The sequence below is a fragment of the Neolamprologus brichardi genome, chromosome 14, assembly GCF_056152115.1.
Source record: "Neolamprologus brichardi isolate AB-2024 chromosome 14, ASM5615211v1, whole genome shotgun sequence".
Lineage (NCBI taxonomy): Eukaryota > Metazoa > Chordata > Actinopteri > Cichliformes > Cichlidae > Neolamprologus > Neolamprologus brichardi.
In genome coordinates this window covers 20,879,400-20,899,250 of record NC_142117.1, presented here as the reverse complement: position 1 = coordinate 20,899,250, position 19,851 = coordinate 20,879,400, and the positions used below count along the sequence as shown (strand labels likewise).

Sequence of the window (19,851 nt, the reverse complement as noted above, 5' to 3'; positions counted from 1 at the left end):
TAAAACTTTTGAGTTACTTCTCTCATTTTTACGGAAGAGGATTAGAGCCACTAGGGGAGGGAGGGGGGGTTTCTTTTCCAAAATTCTGAGACTTTTCTCTGAATTTTGGAAAATGAATAAAAAAGACGTGCCCCCAGTGGCCCTAATCCTCTTCCATACATTTTTAAAAAAAAATCAGAAGTAATGGAAAATTTCTAGATGTGTGCACAAATTCTGAGATGCATAACTTTAAATGTTCAACTTATAGTTTCAAAAATATGTATTACTTATGACTAAATCCAAAATTTCGTGATACTTAACTCGAAATTTCGACTTCCTATCTTAAAATCTTACTTAAATTTTCAGTCAAATCCTCCTCCCCTCAAAGGTAGCTAATTAAGGTATCACGTTCTCTGCGACTTTAACTGATATAAGTTTTTAAATGCTTAGATAAATGAAGACTTTTCCAAAATTACTAGCCGTTTCCCCAGTGTTTAATTTTAATTGGGAGGTTTAAAGTAAAAAAATGGAACTTTGATAACATTGGCAGCAACTTCACAACCGTTTGAAAACTGCTAGCTAACTTTGACGCCATTTTGCAGCTGTGGGGGTCAGAAGATGGAAGGAGCACAAAAGGAGGAAAAAAGTCAGTGAGTCCGTTCATTACAGTGTTTTAAGTTACTTAGTAGTTTGTTTGTTTTATAAAACTTAGGAAATAAAGCAAAGGTAATGCTACGAAGTTCTTGATGTAGGTAGGTAGATGGTTAGCTAAAATGTTTAATATACAGGGTGGGCCACTTATATGGATACACCGTAATAACATGGGAATGGTTGGTGATATTAAAGTCCTGTTTGTGGCACATTAGTATATGTGAGGGGGCAAACTCCTCAAGATGGGTGGTGACCATGGTGGCCATTTAGAAGTCGGCCATCTTGGATACAACTTTTATTTTTTCAATAGGAAGAGAGCCATGTGACACATCACACCTATTGGTAATGTCACAAGAAAAACAATGGTGTGCTTGATTTCAACGCAACTTTATTCTTTCATGGGTTATTTACAAGTTTCTGACCACTTATAAAATGTGTGCAATGCGCTGCCCATTGTGTTGGATTGTCAATGCAACCCTCTTCTCCCACTCTTCACACACTGATAGCAACACCGCAGGAGAAATGCCAGCACAGGCATCCAGTATCTGTAGTTTCAGGTGCTGCAAATCTCGTATCTTCACACCATAGACAATTGCCTTCAGATGACCCCAAAGATAAAAGTCTAAGGGGGTCAGATCGGGAGACCTTGGGGGCCATTCAACTGGCCCACGACGACCAATCCACTTTCCAGGAAACTGTTCATCTAGGAATGCTCGGACCTGGCACCCATAATGTGGTGGTGCACCATCTTGCTGGAAAAACGTGCCAGCTTCAGTGCACAAAGAGGGAAACACATTATCATGTAGCAATTTCAAATATCCAGTGGCCTTGAGGCTTCCATTGATGAAGAATGGACCCACTATCGTTGTACCCCATATACCACACCAAACCATCACTTTTGTTGTTCCAACAGTCTTGGAGGGATCCATCCAATGTGGGTTAGTGTAAGACCATTAGCGGTGGTTTTGTTTGTTAACTTCACCATTCACATAAAAGTTTGCCTCATCACTGAACAAAATCTTCTGCGTGAACTGAGGGTCCTGTTCCAATTTTTGTTTTGCCCATTCTGCAAATTCTGTGTGCCGATCTGGGTCATCCTCGTTGAGATGCTGCAGTAGCTGGAGTTTGTAAGGGTGCCATTTGTGAGTAGCTAATATCTGCCGAATGGATGTTCGACTAATGCCACTCTCCAGTGACATGCGGCGAGTGCTACGCTGTGGGCTCTTGCTGAATGAAGCTAGGACAGCCACTGATGTTTCTTCATTAGTGACGGTTTTCTTGCGTCCACATTTTGGCAAATCCAACACTGAACCAGTTTCACAAAACCTAGCAAGCAGTTTGCTAACTGTAGCATGGGAGATAGGACATCTCATAGGGTGTCTTGCATTGAAATCTGCTGCAATGACCCGGTTACTGCGTTCACCTGATATCAACACAATTTTAATCCACTCCTTACGTGTTAACCTCTTCAACATGTCAATGGCTGTGAACAAAGAGAAACTTGTAAATAACTCATGAAAGAATAAAGTTACGTTGAAACCAAGCACACCATTGTTTTTCTTGTGACATTACCAATAAGTTTGATGTGTCACATGGCCTTCTTCCTATTGAAAAAACAAAAGTTGTATCCAAGATGGCCGACTTCTAAATGGCCACCATGGTCACCACCCATCTTGAGGAGTTTGCCCCCTAGCATATACTAATGTGCCACAAACAGGACTTTAATATCACCAACCATTCCCATGTTATTACGGTGTATCCATATAAATGGCCCACCCTGTATTACCAGTCACTTTACCTCGGTAAATTGTTTTCGATTTTTTTAAATAACTTGTTCAATTATGATATCTCAATTAAATTTGTTGCTAGTGTGAAAGATGGAATCACTGGCCACTTCATTAGGTACACCTTTCTAGTACCGTGGACCTACTTTTGTCTCCAGAGCTGTCTTATTGCTTCATGGATTCAAGAAGGTGTTAGAAGTGTTCCTCTGCAATTTTGGTCCACGTTGATATGATGGCATCACACAGTTGCTGCAAATTTGTGTGAAGCTGACAAATCAAAAAAGGCACTCTACTGGATTGAGATTTGGTAACTGTGGAGGTCGTCTGAGAAGCGTGAACTTGGTGTCATGTTCATGTTTTGAGATGATTTTAACTTTGAGACGTGGTGTGTTATCCTTCTGGAAGCAGCCATTAGAAGATTGTTCTACTGTGGTCATACAAGGATCGACATAGCCAGCAACAATATTCAGGTATGCTTTAAACGATGCTCAGTTGGTACTGTGGGGCCCAGAGTGGACCAAGAAAATTACTCTGACCATTACACCAGCATAAGGCACCAATACAAGGCAGGAAGATTTCATGCCGTTTATGACACTTCCATCTGGCTGTTGCAGTGGAGATCAAGACTCGGGTCAGGTGACATTTTTCCAATCTTTTATCATCTAATTTTGGCGAGTGTGCAAATTATTATATGGCTGGCAAGAGTGGCCTTCTGCTGTTGTAAGCCATCTGCTTCCATGGTCAGCGTGTTGGGTATTTGGAGTTGCTCTTCTGCATACCCTAGTTATTACAACCAAGGTATGCAGTTACTGTTGCAGTGTGGCCTTTCTTTTCTAACCTCTAGCATTAACAACACACAGAAAATTCACTGGATATTTTCTTTCTGTAAACTGTAGACATGGGTGTGTGGGGAAAATCCCAGTACATCAGCTTTTTCTGAAATACTCAGAGCAGCCTGTCTGGCACCAACAACTGTGAAATGTCAAGCAAGTGTGATTTTTAGTAGTTGCATTGTCTTTGGCAAGCACTTTCATTGTTAAGGTTTTTGTGTCAACCTCCACTTGTAGAAACGTTAATTTGAAGGTATCAGAAAATAGTTTTGAAACATTAAAATTATTTTACTTTTAAGTGGACTAAACAGATATACAGATAACTTTAATCATAGGTATAACTTGTATGTCTAGGTGCTATGATGACTAAATATTAAACAGGTTTTTAATTACAACCAACCTGGCTTTTGCGGGAATTGTGACATAACATCCTGACTAGACTAGCCTTTGTTATCTAGTTATCCTGGAATGATGAAACTCCTACAGAAGGCTTGTATAAAAGGACTACTCAGATGCCCAAACCACCTCATCTGACTCCGCTCCTCTTGAATGCTTATGTTCAGCTTTTATTTTAGAGGTTTTGAAAAGGTGTTAAAAATGTAGCTAGCGTGTGCTACTAAGTGGCATCACATTATACAGAGGTAACTTGATCTCTTTGTCCACGTTATATCTGCAGTTTATCTACTACCGTTTTCAGTATTAGCCTAACCTGATATTTCTGGAGTTAAAGTACCAGAGCAATTTCTCTGATCGTCTTTGGTGTTTCAAACCACTGCATGAACAAAACAACACTTAAAGGAGTGTTAATGCTAAATAACTAATAATAATTAGAAAAAAAATTCTGCGTTCAAATATCAGTATAACTTTCCACTTTATTTCTCTGAGTTAATGTGGCTCAGCAGGCAAAGTCGCTCCAATTGGAAAGTCGGCGGCTCAGTTCTTAGCTCATCCAGTCTGGCATGTCAACAAGTCCTGATGACCTCAGTGTATCCATCACTGAGAGTTAGCGCTGGATAAGGCAGTGTTTAATGTTTGACTGCGCTCTGAATATGTTTCTCTACACTTTGTTTAAAGAAGCCACTTCAGACCTTTGTAAACATAATACAATTTATTAAGTATCTTTTTTATAAATTTTAACTTTTACATATTTTCCCAAGCTTTTACCTTAATACAGATAGATCTAAATGAAGCCCAACATTTACAGGCTATATACAATGTAAACTTTCTCCATAGGGAAAACACAGGTATATTTTTGCTTCTTCAAGCATCGGTATCTGGTAACGTTTATGCATTTTGTTTTTCTGCAAAACGATTTCAAAATGCCATTTATCCCAGATGTTTGTGTGAAATCTAAGAGATGGCAAGGAAACAACGTATTGCATCAGAGCAAAATACAAAAACATGGAAGGGGTGAATAATTTAAACAAGTGGCCAAATGTGATTGAATGTAGTGATCGCCCCTTCACATACAGCACTGTACATGGTCCCAGAAAATAAGCTATTTGATAAAATTAACAAACGAGGGGTGATGACACAAGCGACAATAAATCTTAAAATACAAAATCAGGTTTGTAATGTTACACTTTACATACACTTTAATAAAGTAACTGCATTTCTAAAAAGGGCTCGACTCCTGTTTCGACACTCCAAATGTTTTCACAGATCAGTACATTCAGATTAAATTCAGAGAGCACAGTGCGTTAAACTGCAGGTTGGCTGTTCATTGAGACTACTTTTTAAATGTTCACAGTGCCAGCTTTGGAAAGAGGGTGCCTCGAATAAACACATTAAAGTCATCTGTTGTTGTCGCTTTGTACAGATACTTGTCTCCAGTTTTATGGATGACAGAATCTTAAATGTGTCAGAAATCCTTCACACGCCTATAGTGACGTAATGAAGTTCATAAGCTCATCGGAGAGCACTGCTATAGGTCCTTGCTTTCATAGTGATCACTACATTAGTACAGTCATGGCATGCATTAATGGCATGCAAACACACACCCTACTACCATATGCACTACAAGACAGCATAGACACACTTCACTATATTTTATGGACCTTTCTGTATTCAGATTCACATCCTTTACCTCATGGTATTTAAGTCTCACAGCGCATATAAACTCGCCTCTGCTGGGGTTGGGGGTCATATAGATGTAGATACAAATCCTACTCTGCAAAATGAAAAATATTTAAAATACATTAGCAGCTGTGACACAAACTGTTTTATCCTAAAACACTAACTTGTATTTGTGCTCAGTGTACAATCACCAGTATGTTTGAAGGACAGATACTAGAAATAAGTAACAATTTGATTGTCCTTTAAACACTAAAAACTAAATCCAGCCATCCACCCAATCTTCTGCTTATCTGGACACAGGTAGCAGTTTAAGCAGAGCTATCGAGACCTCACTCCTCTAGTGTGGAAGACACCAAGGCTTTCCCAAGCAAGCTGAGAGATATCATGTCCTGGATTTGCCATCGGGTGTCTTCTTGGTTGTGCATGCCTGAAACCGTTCACCTTAGAGGCATCCTACTCAGATTCCCAAACCACCTCATCTGACTCAGCTCCTCTTGAATGATGAGTTCCTCATCTTGTCTAGGCTAAGCAAGACAGCCTAGAAAGAAGCCCATTTACGCCACCTGTATCAGTGATCTCATATTTTTTTCAGTTGCTAACCACAGTTTGTGGGTAGAACAGTGGATCAACCAGTAAATGAATAGCTTTGCCTTAGCGCTCAGCTGTCTCTTTGCCACAGCAGACCACTGATTGGTGCGGTGCCTGGACCAGTCAGTCTGTCACTTGTGAACAAGACCCTGAGATACTTAAACTCATTCACTTGAGGCAGAAATGAGAAATCCACCCTTTTCTGATTGAGCACTTGAGCCTTAAAATTCAAGGTGCTGATTGTCATCTTGGCTGCAATCTGTCAACAGAACATTACTCGCTAAAGGCAGAGACAAGCTCCTGAGACACCCTGCACCCTGGCTAGGCCTAGAACTGACAAAGCTATATATGTACATGTATAGCCACTCTGATGTGATATCATCATTTTACTTCACTGGAAGAATTGTGTCATTGTTGCAGAGGTGGTAGTTTGACTATGAACACAAACAACCACCAGGGGGAGCTGTTGCTGTGTGCACCATCACCGAGGACTGCAGCTCCTGCTCAGGCGGCAAAGTGCAGTCCATGATTTGGCTCCAACCTTACAGCATGTGCTGCTGCTGAAGAGGAGGGGCTCCTCTGAACCACATTCTCCTTGTGCTGGGTTTGGCGGGCCAGCACTCTGCTCCTACACTGTCTGGACTCTATAATAGCAGATCGACATTTTCCCATGTGAGGCCGTTTCTTTCTAGCTTCTGTGAAAATACGCACTGCCTCACTTTAAAACAACGAAGGATGGCAGGTGAAGGTCAAAAACTGCACATCAGCCCACTGTGTACAACACAAACACGACATTAGGACCGTCAGTCACATGCAGCCTGTTATATCTTAGAAGATGTGGTAGTCTGGTCTAGAAGGAGTTTTAGGATTGTTCCCAGCTTTGTGTCCACTTTAATGCTTTTAAGTGAGAATTAAACAGAGCAGAAGGGTCTCCAGCAGCTCTCCTGCACACACGGTTGGCTTGTCAATGGCCTGGTATGAAGCCCGTGGTTCACAGCAGGGAGGTGGCCCATTGAGTGCTCCCACAACACTAACCAACACACAAGAAGGTGGAAGGTTAAGAACAGGGACTTGTTTTTGGTCACTTTGTTAACATGGGGGAATAACATCCCTCCATCACTTTACCCCTGTCATGGGGATCACAGTCTGGAGCTCAGTGGTCCTGTTGGCAGTGTTCAGGCCAGCTTCAGAGTGCTGATGGGAAAGGAGGGCATGGTTACCATGGTCACAGGGTTGAGCACCGTCTGACCCACTAGCTGCGGGTGGTGAGCCATCATTTGGGTGCTCACTGCTGTCTGCTTACCAACAATGGTGGCAGCTGGCTGTGCAGGCGCACTGCCGTTCACATGAGCATGGTTTATTGTTTGAGTGATGTGACCGACCACGGCCGGCTGTGTGACAGCCACCGGCTGAGAGTAGAGAGTGGGTAAATGCTGGCTCAGGTGAGCCACTGGGTGCACGGTTATGTGGCTGATGGGCTGGTGGCCGGGGGCTAACTGCACAGAGCTGGTGGTGGTGGAGGGACCCAGCTGGGCGATGTTTTTGGAGCTCTGACTTGGGATCACTTGGATGACCGAAGGGTGGGACACTGGTGCATGAGCAATAACTGTGGGGTGCAGACTGGGTGTGGTCACCATCTGCGTCTGGGTGGGATTTGACAGCTGACAAGGTGTGCTGGATGTAGTGGCAGTGAGCGTTGGTGGAGCTGCAGGTTTAGACAGTGGCTGTGGGGGAGTCACTGGTAGCGACTGAGGCTGGTGCTGAGGGGCTTTGCGCTGGTTGTGTGGGGTGGTGAAGGAGGTAGTGGTGGTGGGCATCACAGTTGGGACTTGAGTAGGTGTTGCAGTTGTGCGCAGCTCAGGTTTCATGATTTGAGGCACGGTGGGTAAGGCAGTGGGTGCTCTTGGTGCAGGCTCTTCGTCCAGATCGTCATCCATGATGTCTTCACCTTCTGCAACACCAACAAATTATGGAATTCATTAATTACATATATAATTACATGACTTAATCTGAAACAGTGTTTGGTTGTGTATTAGGGAGATTTACAGACATGCAGTTGAGAGTGAACATAAATCCCCACCAATCCCTCCCGTCTGCCTACCCGAGGCTGTGGAGGTTGAAGCTTGGTCCTCCTCCGGCTGCACTGTCTGTCGGAGGATGCGGTCAATCTCGATCACATCCATCCACTGGCTAAGATCATTCTTCAGCTCTGCTAGTCGCTGTTGGGTAGCGATCTTTTCTCTGGCCAGACGCTCCATGTCGTGCTCATACTCCTTCTCTTTGCGCTTTAATGTCTGCAAGGAGGAAAAGAATACAAAGGTAAAACTCAGAACTGGTTTATGAATTACACAGGAAAAATTCCACAGGGTAAACGTTAAGATCATATTTACTGTGTAATAAATTCATCCAATAGAAGAGAACCACAGTAATTTTCTTTGTGAAGCTGTCAGAGAGGTTTTTACTCAAGTCCAAGGTCATGCTTGAAGCAATACTGTAAAGATTCACATTGATTTTATATTAGTCTTAATAGTATTTAACAGATTTCACCACTTCAACCTCTAAAATTAGCGAGGAGTTAAAATGACCCGTTTCTGATTTTGTCAAAGATGTTGATATGAAATTAGATATTACTCGTGTGCACAGAGGGTGGAGGAGAGAAAATCTGCAGCACTACTTATTTGAGGAAAACGTCAAAGTGCACCAGTGGGATGAACTTTGACTCTACTGGGCCTATTTGAACTCGTACTTCTCTAATAAAGGGGAGAAATGGTTTATTTAATAGCAAATTTTCCAAATTCAAAATAATAATATTAAGAGATTAATGAAAGAAAACTGTTATACATTATAACTGATTACTTCTATCAGAAAAAATATATAAATTTGTTACAATGAAAGCCACATTTTCCAGCAACAACATTTAAAACATTGTTTAAAGCAATTCATCAAAGGTTCCAATTAGCAATGAAGCATATTACTCAGAAACGGCCCGTCCTGCATTATGTTCTTATACTTTTGGTATTTAGCATTTGTGTCTGCGTTTATAAATACACATTTATAAAATGTGAATACATGAATTTTACTATTGACAGTGACTGGTTTTATGTTTTTTATGTTTAGCGTGCAACATCAGGAGGAAAAGTGAAATTATGGCAACCGGTACATGATCAGCAGACTTGTGTTTTTAAGTATTCCCATTTTAAAGTACTTCAGAAGTCTTTAATTATATATAATTTATTGCATGTCACATGCAGCCTGGTCAAAGTATTCAGCACGCTCTCTGTGGGAGAGGCTCAGGGAAATGACACAGTCTGAAACCCGCTACCAGCAACCTGATAACTTGAGATCATAAAGGGTGGACTTCCTGTTAGTGTTCATCCTACTGTGTACAGTGTGACGATACAGTAAATGTGCAAGTCATCGTGTGTACGATTTAAGTCGTGTGTAGGTTGCTTCTGGCCTACTTCGGTTTAAGTGCATTCCTGCATGTGCATTATGAGCGTGTGCGCCTACAGCACAATGCACATGTACATAAATAGCAAAAGGGGACAAAAGGCGGGCCTTGTGTGATTCAGCACCTGTCTCAAATCCTGATCCAGGATTAGACATGCATGGGCCAAGTGGTCTGTACTTTGGCTGCTTCTCAGTAACTTAAACACAAATAGAAGCTCAGAAGAAGTCCCGTTCATATTTCAGTTTAGCTCAAATCCACATAAACAAGCTGTTTCTTATCTTTAAGTTAAACTGCTTTTATTGTGACCAGAGCAGGTTTTTTTTACAGTTGGAAAATCTGTGTCCTTGCTCCCAAATAGACCTAAAGTTATCTACGATCAGAGTTAGTAGCCTAGTTCTGTTTTAAAATAATTGTTACATGGAACAACTCTTAATGTGAATCACAACTACACCTCTTATTTTAATGAAAACTCCAAGAATTCAGGTATTGCACCATCTCATTCACAAAGACAGGGATCCCAACTTTGTATTTTAATATTATTGATTAATGGAGATATAGTTTGGACATGCAGATTTTAAATAGCAGGACAGACATGTACACTACTGTTCACTGAGTAAGGTGCTCCTTAGCATGCACTGTTAAACATCTGGACACAGATGTGCAACTTGTAACCAGCCATAAAGAGCACCGCCTTTCTGTACAGATTAAAAACACCCTTCGTCTCTACACAAGATGTGCTAAAATGCCCCCCATCTCTGGTTGTCAGGGAAACTCCTGAAAACATGTCAACGTTTTCTCTGAAATCCTAAAAGATGGCACACACCTTCATGTGCGAGAGGTGCGATTTAGGTTTCTAACAGCCTCTTAGTGTGTAAACATTTCTGTCAAAACCTACTCTGGTGAGGAAAATTTAACATGATGTCCAAAAAGGTCTGGCCGCCTTCTTTTTTACCCTCATGTAGCTGGCAGCCTTACGTGAGTAGCGCTACAAGCTTACAGCTTTAAGTGATGACTCATAAAGAGAGAATGAGAGAGTGGAGAAATGCTCCACAGACACAGAGACCCACTGAACTGCTGAGAGCCAACGCCACATTCGCCTTTTTAGACACAGCTAGCCTGAGATTAACCGCATACACCTGATAAACAAGACTGCAGCAGATGGGTCCCACGTGACTTCATCACCATGTTAAACATGTCACCAGATTGGTAGGACACAATGTGCCAGGTACGCTTGAATTCTTTGCACATGACTGCATTCAGACCTCCTCTTTTTTCCAGGGAAGAGTTGTTACCACAGAACTGTGTGTGCGTGCATGTCTGTGCGTGCGCATGGCAGGTAAACACTGCTGAAGCATTATTGTCACAAGCAATGCGAGGGCCGAGCACATGGCCCCGCAGAAAAAGGGAGAGGGAGGGCCACAGATAACAGGGGATTGAAAGAGAGCAATACAAGCTGTACTCACTGACTCACTTTTGCAGCAGCCGTGAACAGACAGCACAAGGCTGGGTTGTCTTAAAGGGCCAGGAGCACAGGAGGCCACGTTGCAGACATGCTGCTCCACTGATCGGGTTCCTGCACACAGGTCTTATGACACTGTGGTAACCATAAACCCTTGTCTTAGTCTGCCTTCAAGCTGGAGCAGAGGGTTTCACGTGGTGCCCGACTTTAACAATAAAAAGTCTGTCTGTGGAAATAAAATGCCTACTTTTGCACACCAATCCTTTGTGTGTAAGCTTGTGTTGGTCATAGCTGGCCTATTTACCTCATTGCGGTTAAGAGCCGAGTCGTCAGAAAGCTGAAGGAGGCCAGCTTTTTTTAATGTTAAGGATGAACAAAAATGAAAATGTCAAAGGAACTAGTACAGTTATCTTGTAAGGCAACCTTTCAAAGGAAATATGCCATGAAGTCCACAGTGACTATGCTAAAAATATCAAAAGATAAATACATTTTTAGCTTATCTTCATCTAGCAGAGAGTACAGCACTTTTCATGCTGGCATTTGCGGACAAGCAGTGGAGGAACAAGTTCAGTCAGCTTTCATGAGGAAGTGAAGCGCGTGTGGAGTAAGCTGAGCCTTATGTTTACTGCTCCATGCTCCCTCCCTGCTGCGGGCGGCTAAGCCTGGTGGTACAGCAAGTCCTGCATGTTGCAGTGCTGGGTGGGGGCCCAGCACAGGGGGGGTGACGTCACGCGGCTCAGGCTAGCCATGTGCTTGCTGCTCATGTGGCCTTAAAAGCTCAGAGAGGCAGGATGGAGGGAAGGAGGGGGAGTGGAGAGGAGGAGCGCTAATGCATCAGGGCTTATTTTACAGCCTCGGCTTTCGCGACACCACTACGGGCTCAGAGGAAAGCCTGCTACATGTTGTCTCTAAAGTAAAACAAAAACCCTCTTACAGCTCTATTAGCGCGATTGCTATAATTAAAAAGGAAAACAATTGGTTCACATGTAAGATTTTCTGGTCATCTTCATTTGAAATGTAATAAGGAAGTGGAAGTTGACCTATGTAGCTGTTAGCCAAGTTTGCACCTTTCACTGGAAAACCACTAAAACTGTTCCAGTTACCACTTATTTTCATAGAAACTTTGCTCATTTACAAATGAACACTTACAATAAGATGTAAAAATAAAAGCGGCGAAGCGCTGAGCTGAAAGCCTCTTATTCAGACCTCTAAGCTCAGTGTTTTTGTGTGCAGGCTGCCTCATTGCTGCCAGCCCAGAGGAGGACAAGGACAGGGACGGGGAGGGAGGAGTGTGCAGAGTTTCGGGAATGAGGTGCATGCAGGCAGGACACGCGTCTGTACCTCCCATGTCAAGATGCCAGTGCTCGCACGTGTTCTGCCTTTTTTTTTGTTTTTTTTAGGCATCCTATCACCCAACACTCACATCTTTTACTCCACCCCTCCAAAACAAAACACCACCAGTCTGGCCAATCAAAAAGACCCTCGTGACAAAGAGGCACAACACACTGTTGTGGCCTGTATAACACTATTACAATACTGGGTTAACTGCTTCATACTACTCTTTACTATACTCTTCACTTCCACATATAAGCATCATCAATTATGTAAGTTTCCCTTGCTCTGTTTGTTTCAAGCATGTCCAGCTCAGCTGATGAGTGGAGGAAAAGACGCACAAGCCTGTCGAACACAACACGCACAGCATGTTGCTTAATCACAGAGAGGGGCACAGGGAGGGAGACTGGGTGACGAGCTGTGCACCCACGCTGTCCTAGTTTCCCTCAGCATCCACGCGCACAGAGGAATAACCAGCCTGCTGCATCTCACAGTCAAGCAGCAGCATGCCGTCCTCCTCGGTGTACACATCAGTAAACCTGCACCACGGTCGGTTAATGAACTTCATGCTCATAAACAACAATGCGTGACAACCACATGTCTAAAACCGTGTAAGTGTTTTATTATTATGCAAATTAAACAGCAAACCGCTAACCACATTTGGACAAACGTAAACACACAGATCATGCAACTAATTGTAAAACGCAAATCTATAAAAGCATTGTTGGATTTTAAAACGTAAATAGAGATATTGTTTTATCGCCTCCTGGATTAGTGTATTGGAAAAATGACCTACAATAAAAACGGACACACTCAGCAGCACAGTCAGTCTGAAAGTTACACTAGACCAGTGGCAGACCTTTGCGCCAGCTGTTTACAACCAGCATACTCTAACCGGGAAAGCTTGACTCATAGAAATGGCGAGTCACTCGTTGAAACACTCGCACACTTAAGAAAAAGGTATAAATGAGGACGTCTTAGAGACTCAGGAAGGATCTAAATACATCACCGTGTTTAAACTTGCTGCTGTCTGATGTTTTTCTCTGCAACTAAGGATCTTAAACGCAGTAAGATTGTAAATGTATCCAGTAAGACTGGGGGTCAATAACACCACAGTGTGACAGCTTTGTTAGCAGTGAGGAAAGAGCGAGCAATCATCAGTGATGTGTTATAACCTCCCTATACGAGTTGCATTCATGGGGAATAAAGTACAAGGCATCGCCTTTGTGGATGTTTTGTGCATTCCAGTGAAACACTGCTAAACAAAAACAGGTGATAGGAGGTTCAGGCCACTTGTTACTGGTGGCGCTTCGATTGTTGGTTTTTAAATCTGTAATTTCTGTAATTGTGATTTTTTTTTGGTTTGTGGTTGTATTTATCTAGCTGTTAAAACAATATAATAAGTGAGTTTATTTAATAAGTGCTTTTCACAGACAAGTGGTCACAACACACTGTACACAAAAGGGTAAAATAAATATTAACATTGAGTAACAAAACAGCCAATGAAAATCTAACTAATGAAATTCAAGAAGATTTTAAAATCTACCAACACCAATCGGATACCAATGATTACCAATACCAGATACACCAATGTGGAATTTGAAGGTAATAAAACTTTGAACTTTGGAGACATCACAAGCTCACCTGAATGTATCTCAGTGCACTTCTTAAGACACTCAGGTTGGAGGTTTTCTTCTCATCGATGTTCGGGATGTTCTTTTTCAGCGTCTCGAAGCACTCCTTCAGGTGTGCTCGTCTGACAGACCCAAGACAAATAGAAGGTACTTTAGACAGCGCTAATGGTAAAGCGCACTTCAATATAACAACATCTCTATTTGGGAGTCCGCTGATTAAAATATGAAGCACATTTCAAAATTGAAGCGCTACCAATAAGTAAAGTTTTCAGGAAAAAAAAGAATCTATTGGCAAATGCTTTTGGGGAAAGGGGTGACCCTACCTGTTTTTCTCAAGTTTGTTATGCACCTCTCTTGTACCAGCCCTGCAAGAGCACAGTAAAATGGTGATGTTTAAAAGGGCAACAAAATTGAAATAATAAAAATTAAATTAACCCCCCCAAAAAAATGAATCAAAGAACCTGTTTCTTAGTTTTGGGAGCAGACAGATCAATGACAGTAAGTGAGTGAATTTATCATCTCATCCAAATTATCGTAATAGCAACCGTGCAAAGTGGAATCTAATTAATAATTATCTGAGTGGACCACAGAAGATTACTGATGACACCGTTTCAGTACATCTGTAATCTGGACTCCCAGTTATTATTTTTTCTGCATTTTAAGGACTGATTTAAATTGATCCTCAGTAAAACAATACTGAGTTAAAAGGTCAGACTTACCCTCCAGGCCTCTTCTTGCTGTCTAGGTGGCGACTGTCATCAGGAGGACTTCCCCGGCTGACGGGGCCATTGTGCAGGGGGGCCTGCTGAAGCACGGGGCCTGAATGGGGCAGTAAGGCTTGCTGCTGTATGGGCGAGACGATGGTACCCGGATAGCGCTGAACCAGCTGCTGGTGTAGTTTAGTGTTGTTGGTTTGGGTGACGAGCTGCGGCTGAAGGTGGTGGTTTTGTATCGGCTGCTTGTGGTTGGCAGTCACCATGGTTTGGGTGTCAGGTTTGGGCTGTGGAGACCAGAGCAGAGCTGCTGCACTTTGCTCCAGAGGGGGACTAGAGTCTGTCTTTGGGGAGGCCAGTGGAGGAGCAGCAGGAGGGGAGAGCGTGGTAACAGGTAGAGTAGGTGAGCCTGTAAGGTTGGGGGTGACCACAGGTATCGGGATGACTGTAATGGGGACAGAGGGAGGTGACAGAGCTGATGGTATGGGTGGGGGACGGGACTCCATGTGGAGCTCCTCTGCTTTAGAAACATTGTTGATGTGGATTGTGGAGTTCACATTAGGGTGGCTCTGCTCTTTCAGGTGCTGCAGACGCAGCTTCTCCTTTTCATCCTCTGTGGGAAAAACACAGCCGTTAATACAACCAATCCCATCTATACACACATACACAAAAATGCAGCAACAACCCTTTGAGCTTTCTAAATCTGTTAGCACTAACAGTACTGATAGATTTTGGGAGTATGTGAAAGGAAATAAGCCAGAGTCATTTCTAGAAAGGTCTGGTAGAAGGCCTTGTTTTGGCATGTTATGCTGTACCAGCTCGGTGACATTAGTCCTGCTCATCTTAATTATAGTAAATCAGCAAAACAAGACGTGTTTGACACTCAAAGCTGCAGGTATATTTGCACATGACACCAACAGATGTTTTTTTTAACTAAACCTAAAACTTGTGTAAAACCATGACAGTAGCAGGTTTCATTTCATCTGTGCCACAAGAGAAAGAGCACAAACATATTCCATAACTGTGACTCCTGTTACACGTAAAGTGATGAAGTATTATTGTTAATATTATTGAAACATCCAGTTGTAAGTCAAAGTGGCTCTACAAGAGAATGTTTGTTGTTATGTAAATACAACAAGCAGAAATGAAAGTCTGAGCTTTCAGGTTTCAGGCTCTTCTCTCTTGCTGTTCCTACTTTGTGTTTTATCTGTACATGCATTTTCACATCCACAAAAATGTTGCCTAGCTTTGAGCATGTCTTCACAAAAGAAGCTTGTTGCTTTAATGGAGGTACATCTCGCTGTAATGTAATCCTGGTCACAGTCCACTGACTGAGTTGTGCTGGGGAAGTGAGTGCAAGTCGACTCTAGATCTCTACTAACAAAGCCCAAGGGTCTCTTTACTACCACGACGCATGTCCAGGTTAGGTTTATCTGTAAAGCCATGTTTATAACAGTTAATACACTGCAGATCTCAATGAGCCAGCTTTAAAATGATTGCACGTTTTGATTACTATTAAATAAACTGTGATTACAGCCATGTGAAAGATTCGTACAGATAAATCTAACTGAAAAGTGATCAGCTTCAGTATTTTTGTAAAACATGAGTCAGTCTAAATGCGTCTTACGGGGCTGTCCAGTCATCTAAAGCACACCCCCTCCACACTGTATAGATGCTGTGGAAAGGGACTCTAGTTGCTATGGCAGCTCATGTTCACAGTTAGAAAATGTCAGATACAAGTAGCTGTCATCAACATCGTTATAAATGCGATCAGGACGCTGCAGCAGTACACACTCATCCGTTCACTGCAGAGCTGAAGCTACAGCGGCACCACAGACTTCACCCCAAGCCACTGAAAACAAGTTCACATAAATGATGACGACAGTGAGCGACAACAACACAGCTGTCTCCAAGAAATTAGGTGCTAAGTCACTCTAAAAAATAAAATAACAAATGTTTATTAGATACACAACATCCAAAAAAGTCACTGAAACCTTCCCACTAAAGACAATAAAAAACCCAAAAACCCAGTAACATTTCTTAAGTTTCAAAATGTGAAATGTTGTCTTTGTACCTTTTTAAATACACAAAAGGGGGGGTTTTAATTTACAAGTTTACAGTCTGTTTTTATTATACATTTACAAACAATAGCTACATTGTATGTAAAATTCTACATAGCTACGTACAATAAGATTGTATGAAGCAACAAAAAAAAAATAATCCGGGTTTAGATTATGTAGTTTGCTGCATCATAATGTAAGCTTGCCTTCAAATAGGGTGTACAAAATAATAGGAATATTCTCACCTGTTAACATCAAAGACTATTTGAAGCTGAATGAACACATCTCTAAAACACCAACATTGATAAAAGCAGGAATTAATGGATCTAACCGCCTGGCACCAGAGCATGGCGTATGAGGTCAGCTTGTTTAATCAGTTAGGATTAAGAGCAGGTTTCTCTAATATTTCTCAAAATCACAACCTTTTATCGGTCAGTCTTTAAATTAACTTCAACTTTTGTTTAAAATAAAATAAATAAATAATAATAATAATGTGACAGATACTACTTGTTATCCATGTATAATCAGTTTAAAATATACATGCTCACATTTTGAGGGTTCAAAGTTCAGAACATTATAGCCCTGCTTTAAAACAGATCTTTCACAGATCTGGTAGTCTATTTAGATCTACGAAAAAGCAGCACATAGTGTTATGATTTTACATTTTAAAACACTAATGTCACTTTATCAATGACTGTGACTGTAAAAAAAAAAATAATGTGATGGAGGAAGGAGATATTCTATCCAGCTCTAAAAAGCTCTAGAAAAATTTTAACAGTGTTACTTTAAGCATTTCAGTGTATTTTTTTTCCAGTGTATGAACATGTCCTGTTACACTGAAAAGTCTTTTCTTCAGCGGTAAAAACATATGAAAGAACAAGATGTTCCAGTTGCAGTAGACAGCTTTCATAAGCTGTTGCATGCACAGTTATGAGTTCTGACAATTTAATGTTGTTTTGTTGACATAAACACATAGAGGGGTCTTTTCTGAAAGAAAACCCATGAAACACTTACAAAAAACAAGCAGGTTTTCTATATGCATTATATAACTGCAGCAGTACATAGAGGAACACTGGCCTAGTTTCCTGCACACAGTGACCTGCTCTACAGTAGCAGAGAGGGAGGAGGAGGAGAAGGCGCCTGCTTAGAATGCACCAGGCAGGAGCAGCTGAGACAGGAAAAAAACAGGATCTCTCACTCTGAGCCTGCGTGGACTCTCTCCGTAATGATGAATTTAACCATTCATGAACATATCAATGTAAATATGCCATAATTAGCCAAAAGGCTACTTTTCATTCACGAATATGTAAAGAGCTACAGCATATGTAAAAATCAGCGTTCAACCAAAGGGCTGATCTGTTGGCAACCAAGCTTGAACGGCGCAGGAAGTGTAATGCACTTTTTCAGCAAGTCTGATGTTAGCGTTAGGGCTGTCTGAGGTAGCTCAACCTGCACCTTCCCCGAAATATAACTACACCTCACAGCTATGCAAACGTAAACAACTCTGATAGGTTTGTTTCCTTTTAATATGCAGTGCAAACACAATATGTTGACAGCTATAGCGATCCATGCAAGATACATTGATTTATTGGAGTGTAACTGCATGTATATAACAAAGAGTTGCAGACATGTGACATTAACTCGTCTGCCATTTGGATGTGTGACAATCATGGTGACAGTCAAGTAAATAAGGCCACAGACACATAAGGCTAGAGACCATCTGTCAACCACTGGCCCACAGGAAAAGATTTTTTTTAAAAAAAGCCCCAGTCACAAAGGGTCATGAACTGGTCAGTGATTCCAAGTGATTTCCTGCACATGAAGCAATTTCTACTAGGTTTTCATCACCATTTCTCGGGAAGTGCACGTCAGGTTACGGCGTAGCGTTTAGAGGAGTTTCTGGTTACGTAGTAAGTTATGCAGTAGATTTCTCACTGACGCATAATTCAGTCATTAAGCGATGTGCAGCATGACATCACAAGAAACTTGAATAGAAATCTCACATGAAGAGTTGGTTGACTCGAGAGCTGAATGAAGTTGTAAATATAAAAACGTAACGCTTGTTAATTCTCTCCGGATGTAGTTTACACGGATGGCATACCGGAGTGAGCCATCTGCTTTATAAACGATCTTTGGGAGGGGTTGCCCGGCACGCACGTGGTGGAAGGGGCGTAACCATCTATGCTTTTTAAACTACAGGGGCGTGGTTTGTTGTTTCACGTCATCGACTGACACTCAAAGCCCTCCACGAGAGTCTGGAGCGCCAGGGGAGTTTGTGATTTTGCTTTTTTATGTATTAAGAATCGACAGTCACACCGAAACACACAGGTACGCAGAGTCACTACAACACTTGATATCCGGAAGGCGCGCGGAAGGACTGAGGGGGCGCAGACTGCTGGGGTGGGAGGGAGGAGGAGGGGGAACCTGAATGCCAGAGTCACTTGATCCCCAGCGGACGATGTCAGGTCATTATGTAAAACGAGCCTGGCACTCCGCGCGCCACCGCCCTTCATCGGACCGTGTTTTGTTTTTATTTTTAATGTTCCGCAGCAGCGCGTGCAGATACTCAGAAATACAGGAAGGCGCGCGGTGACGCGGCCGAGCAGCACGTTAAGTGTCTATGCAGCAGGTTTCGATGCAGTAACCCCTGACACTGCAGCAGAAGCCCGACTCTGTCTGCCTGTCTGTCTGAGACCTGACCTCAATCTTGACATGAAGCGAAGCCTCCAGATCCACAGCAGCCGCTCTAAAACCGGAATGAAAGTAAAACTGGGAAGACTGAAACGGTCTTTAAATGCATACGTGACAAACGGGAATCGGTTCAGACACTGTGCTGCTAAATGAGCCACAGGCAGGGTTTCCTCTTAACTCGGAGACTAAACCTTTCACTGAATGGGTGGACTGGTTCCCACTCCTGACTGCCAGAGTGTGAAAAGCGAGCGAGCTTTTATTTATTTTATCTTTTTTTCCCAATAAAATACAAACTTACCACGTGCTTTCTGTTGTTGCTGGGCTTGAAATTCCAAAAACTTGGCCGCTTCCAGAAGCGTTTCGATGCTCATTTCTGTCCGCTTGAAAATACTTTTTTCGGAGAAAAGGCTGTAAAGCAGACGCGCCTGTGCGTACAGCCTGCCACAGGGAGAGGTTCCCGGTCTGAAGCTGAGGGTGGGGTAGGGGGGAGGAAGGAGAAAAAAAGAGGGTAATCCGATACCCCCCTCAGTAGAAACTCTACCACTTACGTAGAAGAGTTACAAACAAGATGGCGCTCAAAGTAGTACGAACAAATAAGGTTTG

The 19,851-nt window shown here is 42.3% G+C and overlaps 1 protein-coding gene across 2 annotated transcripts; it reads right to left on the bottom strand.

Annotated features, from left to right (window-relative positions):
* Nucleotides 1–4,333: 4,333 nt before the first annotated feature.
* On the bottom strand, nucleotides 4,334–19,847 carry mnta (MAX network transcriptional repressor a). Of its 2 annotated transcripts, XM_006795485.2 has the most exons (6): nucleotides 19,547–19,847; nucleotides 14,504–15,110; nucleotides 14,108–14,149; nucleotides 13,795–13,906; nucleotides 8,010–8,202; nucleotides 4,334–7,859 (listed from the first exon to the last, which is right to left on the bottom strand). In XM_006795485.2, the coding sequence occupies exons 1-6, from the start codon at nucleotides 19,617–19,619 to the stop codon at nucleotides 7,084–7,086; spliced, it is 1,803 nt and encodes a 600-aa protein (XP_006795548.2). In that variant the 5' UTR covers nucleotides 19,620–19,847; the 3' UTR covers nucleotides 4,334–7,083. The 2 variants fall into 2 exon arrangements, with proteins under 2 accessions (XP_006795548.2, XP_006795549.2); XM_006795486.2 differs by lacking the exon at nucleotides 14,108–14,149.
* Nucleotides 19,848–19,851: the final 4 nt, after the last annotated feature.